The following is a 21169-nucleotide window of genomic DNA, read 5'->3' as shown; positions in this document are numbered from 1 at the left end:
TTTACTTTTTTAGGTCTTTGTACAATTACGCTTGGGTAACTGGGAAAGTAAATATTTGCAACAAATTATGTTTCTTTTATAAGTTTTAATATAAATAAAATCCAAGTGTAAAAAGTGCTTACTAAAATTCTACTCATATTTCATGTTAAGTGTAAAATTACCCCATTTTTACAGAAAGTAAATCTAGGTGAATGCGAGGTGTATAAAATTGCCTCTTCGTTTTTCAACAAAATAATTCCGTCATTTCCTCAGTAAAAAGCTCCCAGTAAATAAGTTAGCGAGTAAGTAAAACTTGTGCCGCATCATTCGCGCCTAACGCGACTCGACTTTATCATTGCTGTTCATCAATATTGTTTACACTGGATTTTCCACCTTATTGGTTACGTGTTAAGGTTTGTTTTGTAGTAGAGAGTGACTGATGGTGTTGGAAGGAGCGTTCGTGGGGCTGAGAGCGATAATAATAGCTTCCTCGTGATAGCTGAATGGGCCTGACAGCACTCGCTTGCTTTATAAACTCGCTTCAAACAGAATGATTTTTCATCGTAGATGTATTTAAGGGATGGCGCTCGGGGAAATGATGTAATTAGGACATAATGCGCTTTTTTAAAGGACTTTTTATCTTGACGTTCGGAAAATATCACTTTACTACACATACCTACATATACCTGTTATAAAGAGGTAAGTTTGTGAATTTGTTTGTCATGTTGATGTCGACAGCTACTTTGACAGCATTTTGGATTATTATTTACCAATTTCCAAAAGAGGAGGTTTTCAATTTATTTGTTTGTATTTTTGTATTTTTTAAGATAATGGCATGTGGCATGAATAAAACTGTAGAGTTAAGCAACTGATATCACAATATGACCCCATATTTTCAAAGCTTTCGCAAATTCTAACTATGTACGATGAGGCAATTGGAATCGTTGTTTTTCCAGATACATAGCTAAGTGGGGTACCATTTGAAACCAGGTACAGTGAGGCCGAAACTGAAGGTCACGGAAACTAAACCACGATAGCAGCAGATAGTTAAACACATTAACAATGGCCAATAATTTAACTGAACTTGGGCCATTAACAGCGTTCCCAAAAAACTTGGTTTTAGTACAATTTTAGTAAATTTTGAAGTTTATATCCCAAAAAAACTAAAACCAAAAACTGCATTTTTGGAGTAAGCAATGCTATGCACACAGTAAGAACTATATCCCACCTAAAACAAAAATGTGAAAGACTGCCAAGTTCGATAATATGGGAATGCTTCGCCTATAAAAGAAGTGAGATCTGAATAAGTACCAAGTTCCATACACATACCTCAGTTAAAAATAGTTACTTTTTAATGATGTTACTTGGCAAGTTTTCATACACCTTGTTATAAACCTACTAAACGCAATGAATCAAGTATTTAATTTTCTATTAAAACTTGCCAAGTAACATCATTAAAAAGTAACTATTTTTAACTGAGGTATGTGTATGGAACTTGGTACTTATTCAGATCTCACTTCTTTTATAGGCGAAGCATTCCATATTATCGAACTTGGCAGTCTTTCACATTTTTGTTTTGGGTGGGATTTCATTTATTTTGTAAGGTTGTTTATTTTATTTTTTCTTATGATGAAGTTAGTTAAAGAAATGTCTCATTTATACTATTTTTAGATTTTTAATATGCACTATGTTTCTTACAAAGAAATGAACTAGATTAACTAAATGGACTAGATTTACCAACTGACTGACATGACATGTTATCATATATTATGTTCGTGGACCAAAGTTACACATTCGTTATTTTCGAAAGTGATTCACACTTGGCCGTTTTCAGATTTTTACTTTACTTTGACTAAATACAAACCTTTGTACCATTCGAAGATATATTATATAAATATAGATAAATTTAGTTCGTTTTAGTTCCTTAGGGGTATAAATTTACACCGGGTATAAAACACCTTCATTATTTTGAAACCGACTCACACTTGACCATTTTCAGATTTTTCCCTTTACCTTGACATAAAGACCTACCTCCATGCCAAATTTCAAGTCAATACGACCATTGGAAGTGGTCTAGGTTTTTGATGAGTGAGTCAGTCAGTGAGTGTATAGTAAAAATAGCGATTTTCTGACGTCAATATCTCAAGACCTACAATAGGTATATTAATGAAATTTTGTATTTTAGATAAGTGAGGGGGTCTCAACAGATACTAGAAATTTGATATGCGTAAATAAAATAGATTTTGAGTTACAGGGGGGTCGAATTTGGCCCGAAATGGTTCGTGTAATATAACCCACGGCCGGTGTGTCGCTTTTTTTGCTCGAACTTGGCGGACACACTGCCGTGTGTCTAGATATAACCCTGTTACATTAGATTATAGAGGATAAGTATAGAGGATAAATAGATAAATATTCTAACTCTATTTCACTGTCTTCAAGTGTACTAAATAGGAGATTATTAAATTTACTTTTCTCAGTACTCCCACTAATTACTCGCCCTCATTTCGCCTGATGGAATATGCAACGGCGTGCACGTCCTTCCTAGCTAAACTATAGAACATGTACCTACCAACCACTGAGGAAGGAAAGATAGCAGAGATGCCGTAAGGAAGGTAGGTCAGGCGCCTTCTTGTAGGTCAAGCAAAGTATGGTAGGCATAATCAGTTACTTGAACTAACGAGTCGTGCGGGTTGGATGTGAAATCAGACCCAATCTGTAAATGAAGTAAAAAAGTGGACGGGTTCAGAGAAAGGCGTATAAAGGCCGAGCTAGTAACGTCCCGAGTTCCCCAAAACCCGTATTTTGGCGCGATACTGTCTTGCGTTATGGCATCTCTGTTAGTCATTCTGTTCTCTATGCTACCAACGTACCTACTTACCTACATAATGATGTGCGTTCACATAGAATGGTGTCAACCCCAGTTCAGGGAAAGTCATTATTTATCTCGGCTAGAAGCTGCACCATCTAGTGAGTTTATTGCACTGTTTATTTGTCTTATTTGAAATACGATGTCGATGCCTGAAAACTGTATATTGGGAACGCAGTTTTGGTAGCAACTGTGATTTGTTTTAGGATGCTTTCAGTGTTATGAGAACATGGTGAAAGATATTGAGAGTTCTTTGTCTAAGTGTCTTGATAGCCAAAGTTCTGTTTCGATATTTCAGACGAACCTTAAATAAGGCTTTACTTGTTTTATCTGTTTAGACAGATACCCAGACTGACTCTAAAGTTAGTAATAAAAAATATTCTCTACCACAGCTTTATAACATTAAAACTTATGATTTTCAGAGAAATTATCAACAAAACTATCAATTCATAATATCAACTCTCACAAAACGTACACTACAAACAACGAAAGCTCCACACAGAACCAACTTTCCGTACTTTATAAGTCGCACAGCCAAGTAGAACATCATACAAAGAGTACAAACTACAGAGTACAATTATTTGTATTGTGTCCCAGCTGTGCCGAGCTGTGGCCCAGGCGCGGCAACACGTTTGCTACGGACAGCGCGGCTTGATAAATGGCCCGCCGACTAGTTGTACATACTAAGTGGCGTACATCCGTCATTTTTATAGTCTGCCCGCTTGAATGTGTGTGTTTTATCGTCGTAAGCCGAGAACTTTGAATATATTGGCTGTCTAATATAATTATTGGGTTCTTTCAAATTGTTTCTTTAAGTTTTTTTAAGGCTTGAGGGAAATTGTTTTTGATTTTAAAACTTTTTATGGCGTGGAAAATATAAATCTTTTTGTGATATTTGAAATCGACTAGATATGTCAATATATTTTTACCATATTTGAACCTTATATATTGGAGTGTGAAATGGACCACCAGATCCTATTTACAGTTTTTAACGTTAAAATTCAGTTAATTCACCTGTTAAAATAAAAATAAGACTTGCTTTACCCTTTTAGACAAAATTCGGAAATCCCTGCTTAAGTTCCTTTTTACGTTTTAACATTACAGCTGCAGTTAATTTAGGAATTAAGTACTGGAAAACTACACAAAAACTCGGCAACTTTTTGTTAGATACGACCGAGTTGAACCGTTCTGTTTCAAGTGCACCTTTAATGAGCGTTTGACCTATTTACTTGACTTATAAACGAGAGCAGTTCGTTTAACAGAGGTAGACGATAAACACAGGCTTTTAGAAGATAAACTGAATTATTCACATAATCTTAAATTGTATATATTATATTAGTATTGGCCATAGTAATACTCTTAAAAAATGGTTTTCCTGTGTACACTATTAGAAACTGAAACGGCATGTTTTTAAAGTGTTTGTTTCATATAGAAATAAGCTAACATTTTAGCGTGAAAATATAAATAAGTAGATATTGAAAATGAGAAAGTAAATGTGTCTATTTTTGCAGTAAAATTACTTTATCAATTTCAACTTAATAACTTGAAATCCTTATTGATTTTACGCAATTTATTGATATACCTACCTACGTAAATGTGGAATAATTACCAAGTATTGCACTTTAATTAAACTGCACAGAGGAACCGTCAAGCCCAGTACGATATGTTCCCGGAAAATTAATTACACGTTCTCGAATTCTACGTACAATAATTATAATTAAAATCATTAATAAACGATACTGTTTTTGTTAGTAGTGTTTTCATAAAGTTGGACAGTTACTACCTGGAAGAGAAATGCCTTGAAAATGTCACGGGTTCACGTTCGTACCTACTTAAATATTGGGTCGCATACATTATCTAAAAATAGTCCACGCAGTTACCTATAAACCTAACTTTTGACATAAAATTTTGCTGCAAAAAATTCAATTTACTCATCAAGTCAGAAGTTACTATGAACTCCGTTTAACTTAGTATAACCTTCAACGGAAGATGGGCAAAACTTCATGAAGCGATATAAAACATATATAACCTCCATGCTGCATTCCCTACACACTTCATTTCATACGCCAGCCAGCATTAGAATAAATAGATGCCATCAATTAGCTCGAATTAAAACAAATAAGGAGTTTAAATTTCGAATATTCGAATTCGTAAATCGATGTATGAATGTATTGATTCGAGATATTTGGAAGGCACCATGACACTGCGAATATTTTACGAAGTATTATGTACTACCATTCAACATGCAACCACACATACCATCAACACAATATAGGACTTACCCATGAAGCCGGAGGGTATCTCGGGAAGGGAGCGATCAACTTGGTCGCCACGTTGCTCGGCAAGTCGTGTTTAATCCCTCTCTTTAAACGCTGTTTTCTTCTCTCCCGCGATTTGCTTCTTAGCATAAGAGCTGCCTGCATACTTGCCAGGTTTGTGGCCGTTGGTGAGCGCTGGCACAAAACTCAACCAGGGGCCCCTGGTGGCTTCGTGGCTATCCACAACGCACACTCACTCACGTCTTACCACGCACTTCGACAAAGTTACCGCGGATCGACACTTTTGTTTAACTCGAAGGTCTACTCTAGCAAGTCTACTCTACCCCTAACTAGCGTATTAAAGAGATATAAAGACTATTTACACATCAAACGTCAATATCACTCTTACGTTTGTCCAATCACAGAATTAATTACTTTCAATTAATCTCACTTTAGAATGCTTTAGAATTGGATTGAGATAGGCACAAGAAAGGCGCGAAACTATGTTTAAGTTAAACCTAATTTAATTATAATAAAGTGGTCGATCTTATATTACGATATGTGAGAAGAGAATACGTAATGGAAGCAAGCGCAATTTGGCGTTTTTAGTGTTGTTTAGTTGAGTTAGTCGCACTTGAGGTCACTCATGTTCGCTCATGTCTCGTTTCGCACGTCGAGCCGCAGTCTCTGGTGCTTCGACACCTGCCATCGGTCGCTAGTGCCCACTCGGTGTCGCAGTTTCATGGCCGGCCCACTTTGTTCACAGCACTCGATAACACTGCACTGTAGCACATGGTACACCGACAACAACGCGAACTACACACAACATACTTGTCACGGACGGCTAATCAACGAACCCCGGAATTAAAAGGTGACGTTTCCCTATCTTCAGTTGCATTGTCTCAGTACATGCTTACATTAACTAGCTATGAATACAGTAAACATTGAATACATACCTAAATACCAGCGCAGCTACGATTGGTTACCTCTAGAGCTTACGAGACTCAGAGCCTCTGTACATACACAACACATATAGATTATATACCATGCTTACGCTAGTGTACATGAAACATATAGGGACAGTACTTTGACGGTTTGAGAAACATTGGGTAATAGAGAGAGACTATCGGCAAACACATTAACATTTTTTAATTGATTCAGCTGCGAGCAAAAGGACAACGTTTATTGAAATTTTTGTAGATCTCCATACAAAATACGTTTTGGGGGTAATATTTGTGAAAGAACAATTATTATCTATTAAATACATAACATAATTTACCAGTTATTTAAAACAGATTTGGTAAGTTAAAGTTTGCCTTTAAAACCAGTACTGTATTGGCTTTATGACCTTTGATAAATAAGTTGCAATCCACTGTAAACATTTCAATGTTGTTATTGCAGCTACATCGAAGGAACCAATTACCTTCCTTTATCAATCGGTAATCTTACTTCAATGTCGATCTACTTACATTCAATAAACAGCTATTGAAGCAAGTCGATTTGCTCAAGCGAGCTACATTCAATAGGTACAATCATGTAAACACTATAGAGCTAGGTAAGTTGTTATTTACGGAAAATTGCTTGTTCCATTATAATTTGTAATGCATTTGTAGCAAGTCTCTCTCTATTGCCGCTTGTTCGTCAATCGTAAAGTACTGTATGCACGAACGTACTTATGTAAACTGTACTTTAGTGAGAGTGGTTTTTGAATTGGGAAAACACATTTAGGTAATTAAAGACTTAATTAGCTGCGAATTTTTCATTATAGTATTTTTGGGAATACGAGCTCTTATGTTCATTTCAGTATAAACAGTTGACGCCAGAATTAGGCAAAGTAATTTGATGTCTTTCAGGCACTATATCAGCAACGTTTCTTATTTTTTGAACATTTCAGTTTTTTGAACATTTTCGCACCACGATTATATACATACTTAAATCCTGGCATCAACTGACTCTCCCGACTCTACCTGAATTTCCCACCATTTTATTCCACATCCAATTCAAAAACCACTGCCCAAACTACAGTTTACCGAACATCGATGCTTTATCAGTCCAATACCTCGATGAGTTCGCATGGCGACGGCGGGTCGGAGAGGGGCGCGGAGACGCGGGACGGCGGCGCGGCGAGGCGGGACTCCCAGTGCTGGCAGGAGTATGCGCGTACGCCGGTGGGGGCGGGGTGGAGGGGGCTGTGCGGCCGCGGGCTCGGCGGCGCGGGCTGCCGGCCGTGCTGGCGCGCCTGTGTAAAGACAATAAAAAATATATGGTTTATTTGATTGGATTAATTATATTGTACCTACTTTCGTTTAGAATTAAGGTTGCCCAAAAGTTGTTAGTAAGTCGTAAAATTAAACAATGCACTGGTATATAAAATTCACTGTTCCAACAAGATTTTTCAGACAAGTACCCATATAAAGTCATTTCAGCTACTAATTATAGTGCACATTACGAAATGTGTTGCTGGGGTGTTTGTTGCGCCACTTCCTCTTCCCAGCAAAAACACATAGGTAGTGGTGAAGGGTTATTTGGGGGCAGTCTTTTGTAAATTCTTGAAGTTCAAAAAAAGACTGCCCCACAAAATATTACAGACAAGTTTTTTGCATCTAAGTTGATAAATCTCAAAATATCCCTTCTATGATTTTTTTTGACTTGAAAGATGGTGGTAAAACTTATTATATAAAAAGGCTATTAAGTAAATAAGTGCCAATCACCTTACGGCCCGCGAGCGAGGCGCCGCCCGCCGCCGCGTACATGCACCGCCGGCGCCGGCGTTCAGCTAGCGCGCCGCATCGCTACTGCGCGGGAGTGCGCGACGCCGCCGCATCCGGGCTACTCTAACACCTGTGTGTTGTACATACAAAATTTTGTTAAATTTAGTTTAGGGTTTGTCCTGTTAAGATAAGATAGTGTGTAATAATTTAATGTTATTGTAGAGAGTAAGATATTTTCATGCAATAAGTAGTTAATTAAAAGGAAACAGGTAATAGGGAACGAAAGTAAGTATAAAAACTAAACAGGCGTTTTATTTTTATAGCATGACCTTGTGTTGGTAAAAAACGATTCTGCAATTTAAAGCTTCTTGTAACTTTTCTGCAAATTAAAGATGTTGTGAAACCGGCGCTTTAATGTAGCCATGCATATTTCAGGTTATATCCAAATTACAAAAATGTTATAAAGTTTTGTTTTTAACCATCGCGATCGTCCTTAATTTTAAAACGAGAACGTTCCTCAAAGCCACCACAATTCCTTCTTTAATCTTAAAAAAAAAAACATTAGTACAAAACAAAAACCTATCAAACATATCCTAACATTGCACACTCATTTCGCGAACCAACGAACACAAAATACCCCACAATTACAAAGCCCTAATATTTAATTAATTATAAACTAGTTCCGTTTAATTACACCAGCCGTCCATTTGATAATTTAATTTGAGCGGAGCAGCCAATAGCTACTCTTGCGAGTTTCAGTTAGATGCAATTTAAATAAATTATATTGGACAATCGAAATGAATTTCCAATTACTAATTAATGTGTTTAGCATGCATTGAACCAATGTGGCTGTTAGATTGGAGTTAGATTCTCTGTTTAGTTTTACGTAAACGTCAAATGCTGGTAAAAATATGAAATTAGTTTGGGTACAAATGAACTTTGTATAATACTCTTATGTTACAGCGAATATTGTAGAAGCTTAAACTATATGAAAGATCGAATTAATTAAACCAATACTGATCATAGAGGTACGTTTATAACAATTATATATTTTTCGGCAATCATATTTCTTTCAGCTGAAAGACGTCCAATTTTGGACAAAGGTTTCCCCCAATTTACGGTAACATTTTGATAATAATAATAATTATTTCTCACGGACAAAGTGAACCTCTTTTCCAGTATTTAAATGTCTATAAAAGTTCATCAAATTCCACCTCCAACCTATCTAAAAAGGCCAGACAGCACAATAAAGCATTACCATCTTACTATTTAACCTAACAGTTACAAATACCCCGCGTTTATACCTCATCGATGCATACGATTAGCAGTTGCCAACGTGCAGTGCCTGCCTACATGCAGTGCCAATACATTGCAGTGCAAGCCGTGACCTGCTTTCTGTTAGACTTTACAACTGCGCCCTGATAATTAATCAGCTGATTTTATATTGCCGTGTCTTTTGGTATTAGCGTTTAGGTTATGAGATAGGGATTATTAGAAAGCAACAATAAAGTAGATGTTAATGTTTACTCAGTGATTTTCTATGAAGTTAAGAATGGCTATAAATAAATATTTTTATGAGTAGTAGTAGTAGTAAAAATAATTCTTCCATAGGAATTTTTAAAAAGCTTATTGTTACATTTGTAGGCCAAAACAAATATGATTACTTACGAGGATTGTTATTGGGAGATCATTACATTTAATAAATTAATTGCAAAAAATATTGAAGACCTATAGGTATAAGTGTTTACGATACCCAAACAAGTTTAAGAGGCTTAGGTAGGCGCGGATTATTTCAAGCTTATTCAATTTTTTAAAGATTTATCCAGTAAACCCTATAATCAGACGGCAAAAAACATGATATTTACACTACTAAACCCTGACCTTATTTACCTAAAAGGTCGTCGATTTCATGCACCCGTCGCGAGCGCACCAATGTCGTGGGAACGAAAGCTGCGGGCTTCCAACAACGATATAAGTTTAATGGAATAAACAATCGAAGCTCGCCGCCAATCTAAATTAATGACGCGCTTCGCCAAACTTGTACTATGGGAGATGGTTCACGTTGCGTGCTCATGGGGTGTACTTATTATAGTAAATGTTTCTCATGGTTTCATTAGCGTTTCTGGAGAACTTCTTCTTGTAAAAAGATAAAATATAGTTGTTTATATTTTTCTGGGATAGTATAGCTTCGAGACAGTGCAAGAATTTCTCATATCGGTAAGTACCTACTGCAGTTTTGGAGCCTTTAAGAACAATCTTTTTTCTTATAATATTATTTTAAAATAGAATACAATTTATGTGTTATTTGCTCCTTATTCTTATTGTAATCTGCCAAAAGCATATGCAATAATATTGTGTATTTTATTTTTATTAAACGGTTTTATTTAGCTCACCCCGTTTGTTTTATTTATTCTTGGGTCAAATTTAGAAATTGAAATTTCAGTGCCTTCCTGTTGTCAGATTGATCTGAAATTTGGTACACACCTTTATTTCCGATGACAATACAATATAGTAATATCAATAACATTGCAAATCCAAGATGGCCGCCGGTACAAAATGGCGGATAATGTAGGTTTTATCAATCCCATCAATGTGGGTATCAAATGAAAGTGCTCAACCAGTAGAATACAATGTACTATATAAAATTCAAATCCAAGATGGCGGCCTCTACAAAATGGCGGATAACTTAGGTTTTATCAATCCCATCAACATGGCTATCAAATGAAAGGTCTCAACAAGTAGAATACAATTTACCATGCAAAATTGAAATCTAAGATGGCCGCCGCTACCAAATGGCTGATAACAATTTTTAAACGGTTTTATTTAGCTCATCCCGTTTGTTTTATTCTTGGGTCAAATTTAGTAATTCAAATTTCACCCTCTTCCTGTCAACCGATTAATCTGAAATTTTGTATACACCTTTTATTCCGATGACAATACAATATAGTAATATCAATAACATTGTAAATCTAATATGGCCGCCGGCACAAAATGGCGGATTACATATTTTTCCACAACCCCCTCAACATGGGTATCAAATGAAAGGGCTACACAAGTAGAATACTGTCAGCAACCCCAGCGGGGCCCAACAGGGCCAAGGCCTGCCCGGGCTGCGGGATTGTTCGAAAGAGTTACCGTGGCCCTGGTACATAAAAGGCCTACGACGAAACATAACTATTTTTAGTCAGTAAAAGTCTGGCACTACCTTACCGCTGCTGACCCAGGGAGAGGTCACTTGATGATTTTTGGCGTCGTTAAAAAAATTGACTTTTTTTAAAATTAGATTGTAATAAATTATCAGGTAAGAGACCGTGTAATAATGATGCACTAAATGAATTAGATAGAATGAGGAATATTCGGTAGGCATTTTCATTAAATACTAAAAACTAGAAAATAAAAAATCGGTAAAAAAACTTTTAAGTCAAACGGTTTTATCTTATGTGCACTGAAAACTAGAAAATAAAAAAATAGTTACCAGTCAACCTACGTAGGTGGTCTTGGTCATATTAGACTAAAATAAAAACGTGGGGCCCCTCTGAAATCCTACCTATGGCAAAGCATATCTTTATACTTTGGTAGATCATGAGCTCGGCGTTCGCTGGTGAAGCCGCTACGGCTGATTATTGATTGTCAAAATCTCCAGTTACGATTATAGTAAGTCGATGCAATCCACACCTATTATACCTCTAGAAGAAAGTACTACAGCAACAGTAAATGGGCCCCACGTTTTTATTTTAGTCTAATATGACCAAGACCACCTACGTAGGTTGACTGGTAACTATTTTTTTATTTTCTAGTTTTCAGTGCACATAAGATAAAACCGTTTGACTTAAAAGTTTTTAATTAAATAGATTGCATAGCATATAAATACTAAACTATTTATAGGGTTAAAAGCCATATTATTGGCCACTAGGGTTATACGGTGACTAAATACGTTAAAAACTAATTCAATCAATCATTTTCCCCTATCGTATTTTACAGCTAAACTAAGCCTCTTTTCAGTCTAGAGTAGGTGAGCGAAAGGTTAATTAGCTATATCGAACAAAAACCTTATAATACCATGTATACCTATTATGAATTATTGAAGAAGAATTTATATTGGTATGTCGGTAATTATTATGTTTAAAAAAAATTAACATAATCCACTAAATCACAAATCTACAACTATAACCCAGCATCACAGTTAGTAATTAACAACAAACAACTAACAGGCATCTGTTGAATCTTGTACACGAGAACATCTCTCTTGAGACGCACCTCAAGTACAAACATGATGAATCCGCAATGTACTTGTGTAAGTACATACATTACGTTATGTATTGACAACGTTAGTCATATTATGTATTAACAATATGGCAATAGTTAATGCGGGGTGTTGGATTGTGTATTATTGTAGGAGATAGCTGCTTCTATTAGCCGAGTGACGACAAAAACTATCATACGTCCTTCCCCGGGTCTTATCTACCTCCCCTATAATTTTCAGCTTAATCGGTTCAGCCGTCTCTTGAATCTTGTACACAAGAACATCTCTCCCAGGACGCACCTCTAGCACAAACATGATGAATCCACAATGTACTTGTGTAAGTACATACATTACGTGGTGTATTGACAACGTTAGTCATATTATGTATTAACAATATGTTATTACATATTTAGCATAGTGTATTTTGGTTCATGTTTATAGTTAATGCGTGGTGTTGGATTCTGTGGGACAGATAATTGAATTGTTTTGCCGTCATAATATTTGTTTTTGCAACTGATCTCTTCTTTTGGCAGTGGGAGCAGTCACAGTGACTAGATTGCTTAGTATCATCCTCAAAATACTTCGCCAAAATACTACCTGGTTCAAGAAATCGATAAATACAAAGCGTGTTCAGTTAATATAATTTCAAAAACATCTAAGCCCAAAATTATATTCGGTTAGTCGGTACCAAACAAAAGTTCACCCGTCCCGGTTACGTAAGCGGCGCAATAACCGAAGTCATTTTAATATTTTCCTTATGTTTAGGAACTGAATTGGAATTCAGAATTGCTTTATAGCAACATTCTGGGGTCGGTAAAAGTTCAAAGAACGTTTAGATCGACCGATAACACAGAAATATCGTGACGCCGCTGCGAAGTAAAGCGAAATAAGATTAAGCTGCTATTATTGTGAATTTAAAACTGCCTCAATAATGTTCTACTAGTTACTGTTAATTTCGATAAGATACTTGGACTAATTTTCATCATCCTCCGAGCCTTTTTCCCAAACTATGTTGGGGTCGGCTTCCAGTCTAACCGGATTCAGCTGAGTACCAGTGCTTTACAAGAAGCGACTGCCTATCTGACCTCCTCAACCCAGTTACCCGGGCAACCCGATACCCCTTTGGTTAGACTGGTGTCAGACTTACTGGCTTCTGACTACCCGTAACGACTGCCAAGGATGTTCAATGATAGCCGGGACCTACAGTTTAACGTGCCATCCGAAACACAGGCATTGGTGTCTAAGATATACTTAGAAAGTACATACAAACTTAGAAAAGTTGCATTGGCACTTGCCTGACCCGGGATCGAACCCGCGCCCTCATACTCGAGAGGTTGGTTCTTTGCCCACTAGGCCACCACGACTTGGACTAATTTTATTGGGTACTTTAAACTGAGCTAGTGCTACGCACTGCCATTGCTGTCGTAGTATTTTGCTACGCCGTAGGTACTACGCCGTAGTAGCAATTTGCCTATTCCGCTACCGTGATAGTTTATCAAAGAATTCAGTGCATATTTACTTCATAATAAATTCATAATAAATTTATTTTGATTATGTCCTTTTCATTTTATTATAAAGACATAAAACTGTATCTTATTTTATGGCTTCTACTAGTAATAGTTTATGAGGTTTGGTATTTCTTGGTTCGTGTTAATATATGCGTTATAAATCTTACTAATTTCCTCAAATTAATACTGGGCGTATATATTGAGGTAGTATATTAAGTTCTGCTATAAACTTTATTACTAGTAGGTGTAAATAAATAATGTTTTATTGCTGTATTAAATTAATGACTTAGCTGAATTTTAATACTGTAAACATTATTCACTTACTTATTAAAAAATGCATCCAGAGCCTAATTGTTAAATTGTGATGATAATTTATTTATTTAAAAAATGAATTACCTGCCGTAGCATCAAAAGAACAACAATTTAACTTTCGACAAAAATATTAACCAAACTCGCAACAATACAATATCGATTATTTAGTAACTGACCTGAACTATCAAACGTTTCTTTAACCTTCTCGATCTCTCTAACTTGATAACTGTACCGACTATTCCTCTAATCTCAGAAGTGGCTTTCATATCGAATATCGAGCATCGAATTAGTCGAATACAGTGAATCGATTAGACTGCATGCTTATCCGAGTAACATCGGTTGTGGACTGACCTAGAGGTAAGTTAGCCACTTGGGCTAACTGTTGCATTTCTGTAATTGCTGACTTTGGTCTTGATGTGTGTTATTTGGTAATGGAAGTGGTTGGAACTTTGAAACATAGGTTCTAATGGACATAGTGTTTCAATTGGCAAATACAAGATATACATAAAAGTGTTGTAATTGAAATCTTAGGAAATTTATAGTAGGAATTAGATACGGATGTTTTTGTAAATGATTTTAATGATTCATATCCACAGAGCCGAGTACAGTTTTTTTTTTATCAATCACATCTTGTAATACAATCTTATGATACAGTTTATTTGTAAATGACTGTTATTTGCAAATAAACTGTATTACAATTATCGTTGGAAATAAAAATGTAATTACATACCCATCTGCCAATACAACTAAAGAAGCTTGCAACCGACTTCTTTGACACTATTCACTAAAATTACCAAATACAAAAACATCATTCTATCTCTACCAACTTCAAACAACTGACAGAGCCAACACTATTGTGTTTTAATAAGCCTTAATTGTTCGAAGCCTTGCCTTAAAATTATGATAAATACGAAAAAGGTACGTGACTGTTTCGACCTTACTAAATATACTTAGCTAGTATATAACGTTCCCAGTTCGCCGTGTGACCGGGCGAGTAAGAGTGGTTTCAGACTAGCGTTTTATAGACGTATGTATATAGGCACGTGTTAAAAACTCCGTAATTCGCCTGCGTATTTTTTTAAATATTTATTACAATGACAGCTTCAGAAAACTTTATGTTAAGTGTAACATCCCACCCAAAACAAAAATGTGAAAGACTGCCAAGTTCGATAATATGGGAATGCTTCGCCTATAAAAGAAGTGAGATCTGAATAAGTACCAAGTTCCATACACATACCTCAGTTAAAAATAGTTACTTTTTAATGATGTCACTTGGCAAGTTTTCACACTCCTTGTTATAAACCTACTAAACGCAATGAATCAAGTATTTAATTTTCTATTAAAACTTGCCAAGTAACATCATTAAAAAGTAACTATTTTTAACTGAGGTATGTGTATGGAACTTGGTACTTATTCAGATCTCACTTCTTTTATAGGCGAAGCATTCCCATATTATCGAACTTGGCAGTCTTTCACATTTTTGTTTTGGGTGGGATTTCATTTATTTTTGTAAGGTTGTTTATTTTATTTTTTTCTTATGATGAAGTTAGTTAAAGAAATGTCTCATTTATACTATTTTTTAGATTTTTTAATATGCAGTATGTTTCTTACAAAGAAATGAACTAGATTAACTAAATGGACTAGATTTACCAACTGACTGACATGACATGTTATCATATATTATGTTCGTGGATCAAAGTTACACATTTGTTATTTTCGAAAGTGATTCACACTTGGCCGTTTTCAGATTTTTACTTTACTTTGACTAAATACAATCCTTTGTAACGAATTTCAGATCGGTACGACCATTCGAAGATATATTATAAATATAGATAAATTTAGTTCTTTTTAGTTCCTTAAGGGTATACATTTACACCGGGTATAAACCACCTTCATTATTTTGAAACCGACTCACACTTGGCCATTTTCAGATTTTTCCCTTTACCTTGACATAAAGACCTACCTCCATGCCAAATTTCAAGTCAATACGACCATTGGAAGTGGTCTAGGTTTTTGATGAGTGAGTCAGTCAGTCAGTCAGTCAGTCAGTCAGTGAGTGTATAGTAAAAATAGCGAGAAATAAAATCTCAAGACCTACAATAGGTATATTAATGAAATTTTGTATTTTAGATAAGTGAGGGGGTCTCAACAGATACTAGAAATTTGATATGCGTAAATAAAATAGATTTTGAGTTACAGGGGGGTCGAATTTGGCCCGAAATGGTTCGTGTAATATAACCCACGGCCGGTGTGTCGCTTTTTTTGCTCGAACTTGGCGGACACACTGCCGTGTGTCTAGATGTGTTTATATATTTTTGTACACAATTGTTGGTGAACCCATTAAATTAAAATAAAAAAATATGTACAGCTGTCAAATTTTGTAAGAAATTATACAAATTAAAAAAAAAAAACTTCATCTGCATGTTTTATTAATATACAAACATATGTGTTATTTCGCTCGATTTTATATAAGTCCCTAAAATGTTTACTATAATCAGTCTACCACCTAGCCAAGCTAAATTTCAACACGTCCAGTCTGAATTCGTCCTAAGGTAAAACACAACGCTTAAGCACAAGGCTTACGTCACCTAGCCACTGCCCTTTGAGACACGTCAAACATCTGACAGTCTGGATCAATTGTTTTAACCGGCACTTTGTTTAGTAGGCCAGTTGTTTGTACAAACTGTTTATATCTCAATGTGTAACACAGGTTATTTAAATTTCGTTTAAGTTTCACTATATTCAATCATATCATCTAACCACGCTACATTTAACACGTCAATTCCGAAATTGGCCTAAGGTACAATGGGCGCTCTCAGTGGGGCTCAGCAGGGCCAAAGCCTGCCGTGGCTGCGGGATTGTTCGAGACAGTTACCGTGGCCCTGGTACATAAAAGGCCTAAGAAGGAATTTCGTGGGTTTTAGTCAGTAAGAGTCTGACACTCCCTCACGCTGCTAACCCACAGCGGGAGGAGTCATTTGATGATTTCCCATAAAAAAAAGGTTAAATAGTCGCTTACGTCACCGAGCCACTGCCCTTTGAGACGCGTCAAACATCTGACAGTCCGGATCAATTGTTTTAACCGGCACTTTGTTTAGTAGGCTAGTTGTTTGTACGGACTGTTTATAGGTCACGGCTGCTCTTTCAGATGGTATGGTTCTCTGGGTGAAATGGAACGGTGTTCCAAATTGTATTTTGGGTTCATAGGTTTTTGGTAATGACGTTGTCACATAGAACTATTAACGTTTATTTTAAAAGGTTAATAATGAATTAGCTATAAGATCATTTTAAATTTAGATTTACTTTGATGAGCTTAGTTTGAGTTTTGGATCCGTATTTCATTGGCATTCCTAATTATTCAACAGGATTTGATAGGGAACACAATCCGTTAACAGGGACCACGTGTCAAAAATATTACGCAAAACTTTTGCTCAACGATTATCTTCAATGCACAGCAAACACAAATAAACAAAACAAAAGATATGCAATATCACTATAAACCGTTTCAAATAACACAGTTCCGTATTACACTGCAATAAAAGTTCACAAGCAATCTGTTGCGAAGCATTGCTACGGAATATTAGATGCAATGTTATAGGCCTTCCTAATATAGTTATTCAACGTAACTGCCTTGGTACAATAGAGAACAAGACTACCCGCATACTGTAGACTAAACAGTCGGCCGACAGTTGACCTGATAGTTGGCAAAATTTTCTTTTAAGGAAAATCTTAATTCGAATCAAACTTTTCGGTAGTGCTGACACCAGCTAAAAAAAATCATTTATCTCAGGTAATCATAACCCATATTGCCATCTACATTGCTAATAGCTATACACATTATTTAAATTGACACATATACTAATTATTGCAATTTATATTCATTTATAGTTTACAAAAACAATAAAATTTCCAATAAAATAAAATGTAGGTAAATAGGTACTTGGTATGTATTTGTAATGTGCGTACTACCATTCATCGTCATACAATGATTTATGAGCCCAAACAAGCTATCGGCCGACTAAAAGTCTGCAGTGTGTAGTAGTCTAACTCGTAAATAAATAGTGTTATAGTTTGCGCTGAGATTTGCTCGTACAATCTCGATGTTCATTACAATATCATATAAAATGTGTACGGTATTCTATGTGAATGGTGCAATAAGTGCCTACGCTGTGAGGCGCGTTTACTTTTGTGCTAGTAGATAAGCTGAGCTAGTGTGATCCGCGATATAAAGAACAAATAAAAATTGGATGGATAGACTTTTCTTCCCTTCTTAAACAATGATGAATCTACAAGTCCAGTAATTTGATCTCCATGATTTTAAAATGCGCATTTTTTTTTAAAACAAGTCAAATATTTCATTGCATATATTAAGTGCTCAAATACCAAAAGAAAAACACTAATTATTAAAACGCATTCTTCCAATAATATAACCCTTTTCATATAGTTTACCTCTTACCTAACCTTGCCAAAACAAACAGGTTCACTATTCTGTACAAACCCCGGATCCTGTACACGTCGAAAATGTAAACAAACCACAGTTTGCCGTTATTAATAAAGCAGAGCATTTCGACCCAAACCTTGCCTACTAGACCCGACTACCCACACAACCTGGTTCCACGGTTCTATTGAATTTAAAAAATGAACACAATACATGGAGAACGAAATGACTAGCGGAGGTGCTATAACGGAAAATAATATAACCCTTTTCATATAGTTTACCTCTTACCTAACCTTGCCAAAACAAACAGGTTCACTATTCTGTACAAACCCCGGATCCTGTACACGTCGAAAATGTAAACAGACCACAGTTTGCCGTTATTAATATAGCAGAGCATTTCGACCCAAACCTTGCCTACTAGACCCGACTACCCACACAACCTGGTTCCACGGTTCTATTGAATTTAAAAAATGAACACAATACATGGAGAACGAAATGACTAGCGGAGGTGCTATAACGGAAAATCGCCTAAGAAAATAGCGCGCCAAAATACGGGGAGAGGAACGCTCTTATACGTCTTCTTTGGACCCGACCATATTTTGTAATATCCAAAATCGATCGACAGATGTCGCAAGAAATCCGATTGTTCGTTAGCTAAGTCGTTTTGGTCATACCTACCCACGTACGAAGTTGACCTAGCAGAAGGTGCCTGACCTACCCTATGGCATCTCCGTTAGTCCTTCCTTGCTCCGTAACACAATCCCACCCTGATTCCACATTTACGTGCAGCTTTACAAAGTAAACGGACAAAGGAGTTTGTAGTTGGTTGCATGGAACCTGCTTTGTATGAAAAGAGGTAATGCAACGGGCTTTATTTTTAATATACGATATTGTATTCGATAGAGGTTAGTTTTGTAATGCATTTTCTGATTGTTGGCCTTATCTTTGTTATGTTTTGTTTGAAAAAATGTTAGCTGATTAAGATAACGTATTATTTAGATGTTTTTCTTTCTATGAGTGAATATGACTTAAATTTCTTGAAGCAGCATTAATATATTTAAGATAAAATTGACACTTTCGATGATATTATAACACAAAATAAATAATTTCAGGGACTACAAATTTCAATATAAATTTTATTCTACCTATTGAAAGAACCAAGAAACACGACACCATCCCAAAAACAATTTGAACAGCAAAAAATTCACAGCGATCATGTTACAAACTCTCTTCCCATATATTTTACCAACAAAATTATTTCCCAAATGATGTTTAAAACAATATTCAAATAAAGCTGGAGAGCGACAAAAACAAAGGACTCATACCTTCGATAGTTTGTGAAGCAGTATAATGTAGTTTTAATCACACCCTGTATATAGGTATAATAAACAAATAAACACGCTGTTTATATAGAGTTTCTGTGTCTGTTCTAATGACAAATGTATTGATTTGTGTATTTTTGTTTGATGTTACTATGCATGTTTGTTGGTAATGCCGTAATGGCTGTACGAATATTGATGATGTTTGTGTAAGTCATTATTAGTTTATTGGGATATTTTCCGAGTTTTTTAGAGTGTAATCATAAATCTGTTTTGTAAAATATATATGGATCTTTTCTTATAAATTCCAAATGTCCAATTTTGTTTGTCAAAATGTGGGAAAGACAGCAAATCAAATGTATAAATATTATATTCCTACAAACCACACAACGTTCACGTTTCGTGTAAAAAGCACATTGAATGTCTCTATGAAAGTAAATAATATTATCCAGATAGATATTTATATCACATTATGTCGAAGGTATGCATAATATATTTCTCTATTTTTGAAGGTAATATCAAAAGGACATACTTATGTGTATTCAAACTAGGTAAATAAAGTACTAGAAATTCAGCTTTACGAAGTTAAAGTTAAATGCTAGCAAAGTGAAAAGCAGAGTTAATATAAATATTTAGCTTAAACTGTCAACTAGGATTTCAGTTGATGTTGATTTTTCGTACGACCAACATACTGAGTTAAAAATAGAAGCTGTAAGTCACTACAGAGTTATAAAAGTCTAGATAAAAAACTATGTTTGTTGTCATACAAAACAATTTTTGTACTGTAATTTGTACTAGTTTTCAGTGACAAAATCTAGGTGAAAGAGAAATAGAGAAAAAATGCGATTACCTCCCGCACTCGGTTAATCCCATAAGTCCAATCCACGGCACTGTTTGCACAACACAACACGAGGAGGAATTACGGTAACAGAATGAATCATGCTGTCCAAATTTTACTTTTAAAACTTCCTTAATTAATTTAAAATATTTTAAACAAAAATGTTCAGAACATGATGTTTTTGTTTTCCAAATAGTAAGTTTTCTATCTGGTAATTTAACAGAATGTTTATTTATGTCATTTGCCTAGCCTTTTCCCAACTGCCTAGCTGGCTTCCTCAACCCAGCTTCCCGGACAACCCAATGCCTCTTGGCAAGGCAACTGGTTGTCAGACTTACTGGCTTCTGACTGCCCGTAACTCCCGCCAAAGATGTTCAAACGACAGCCGGGAAATACATTTTATCATGCCCTCCGAAACACGGTCATTGGTGACCAAGATATAGGTACTTAAAAAGTAACTAACTGTCCCAATTACAGGTCAGATATTCCATTTTGATCAGAGCGTTTAATCGCCTTCCAAATATAAAACAACCTGTAGATATCAATTAACAAACATCGGTAAATATAAATATGTACGAGTTACAGTTCGGAAACGGAAAAAAACAAAACCTCAATTGATTTCATGTTTGCCCGAGGTTTCAAACGATGAATTATAGGTAAATCATTAATATTCATCAATATTTTGAATAATGACCGA

General features: G+C 35.7%; 1 protein-coding gene across 2 annotated transcripts in view; it reads right to left on the bottom strand.

The window, feature by feature from the left end:
* LOC110375503 (uncharacterized protein) overlaps positions 1–21169 on the bottom strand; it is a 112598-nt gene that overhangs the window by 29324 nt on the left and 62105 nt on the right. The window contains exons 2-3 of one of the 2 annotated variants that reach the window (XM_064037894.1): positions 7815–7944; positions 7163–7342 (exon numbers count right to left, since the gene is read on the bottom strand). In XM_064037894.1, the coding sequence (XP_063893964.1) occupies positions 7163–7342; positions 7815–7856 (222 nt within the window). In that variant the 5' untranslated portion in view covers positions 7857–7944. Of the gene's footprint in view, positions 1–5127; positions 5920–7162; positions 7343–7814; positions 7945–21169 lie in introns of both variants that reach the window. The other variant, XM_049843947.2, reaches the window with a different exon arrangement.

Source organism: Helicoverpa armigera, chromosome 2, assembly GCF_030705265.1.
Source record: "Helicoverpa armigera isolate CAAS_96S chromosome 2, ASM3070526v1, whole genome shotgun sequence".
Classification (NCBI taxonomy): domain Eukaryota; kingdom Metazoa; phylum Arthropoda; class Insecta; order Lepidoptera; family Noctuidae; genus Helicoverpa; species Helicoverpa armigera.
This window is presented reverse-complemented; position numbering and strand designations above follow the sequence as displayed.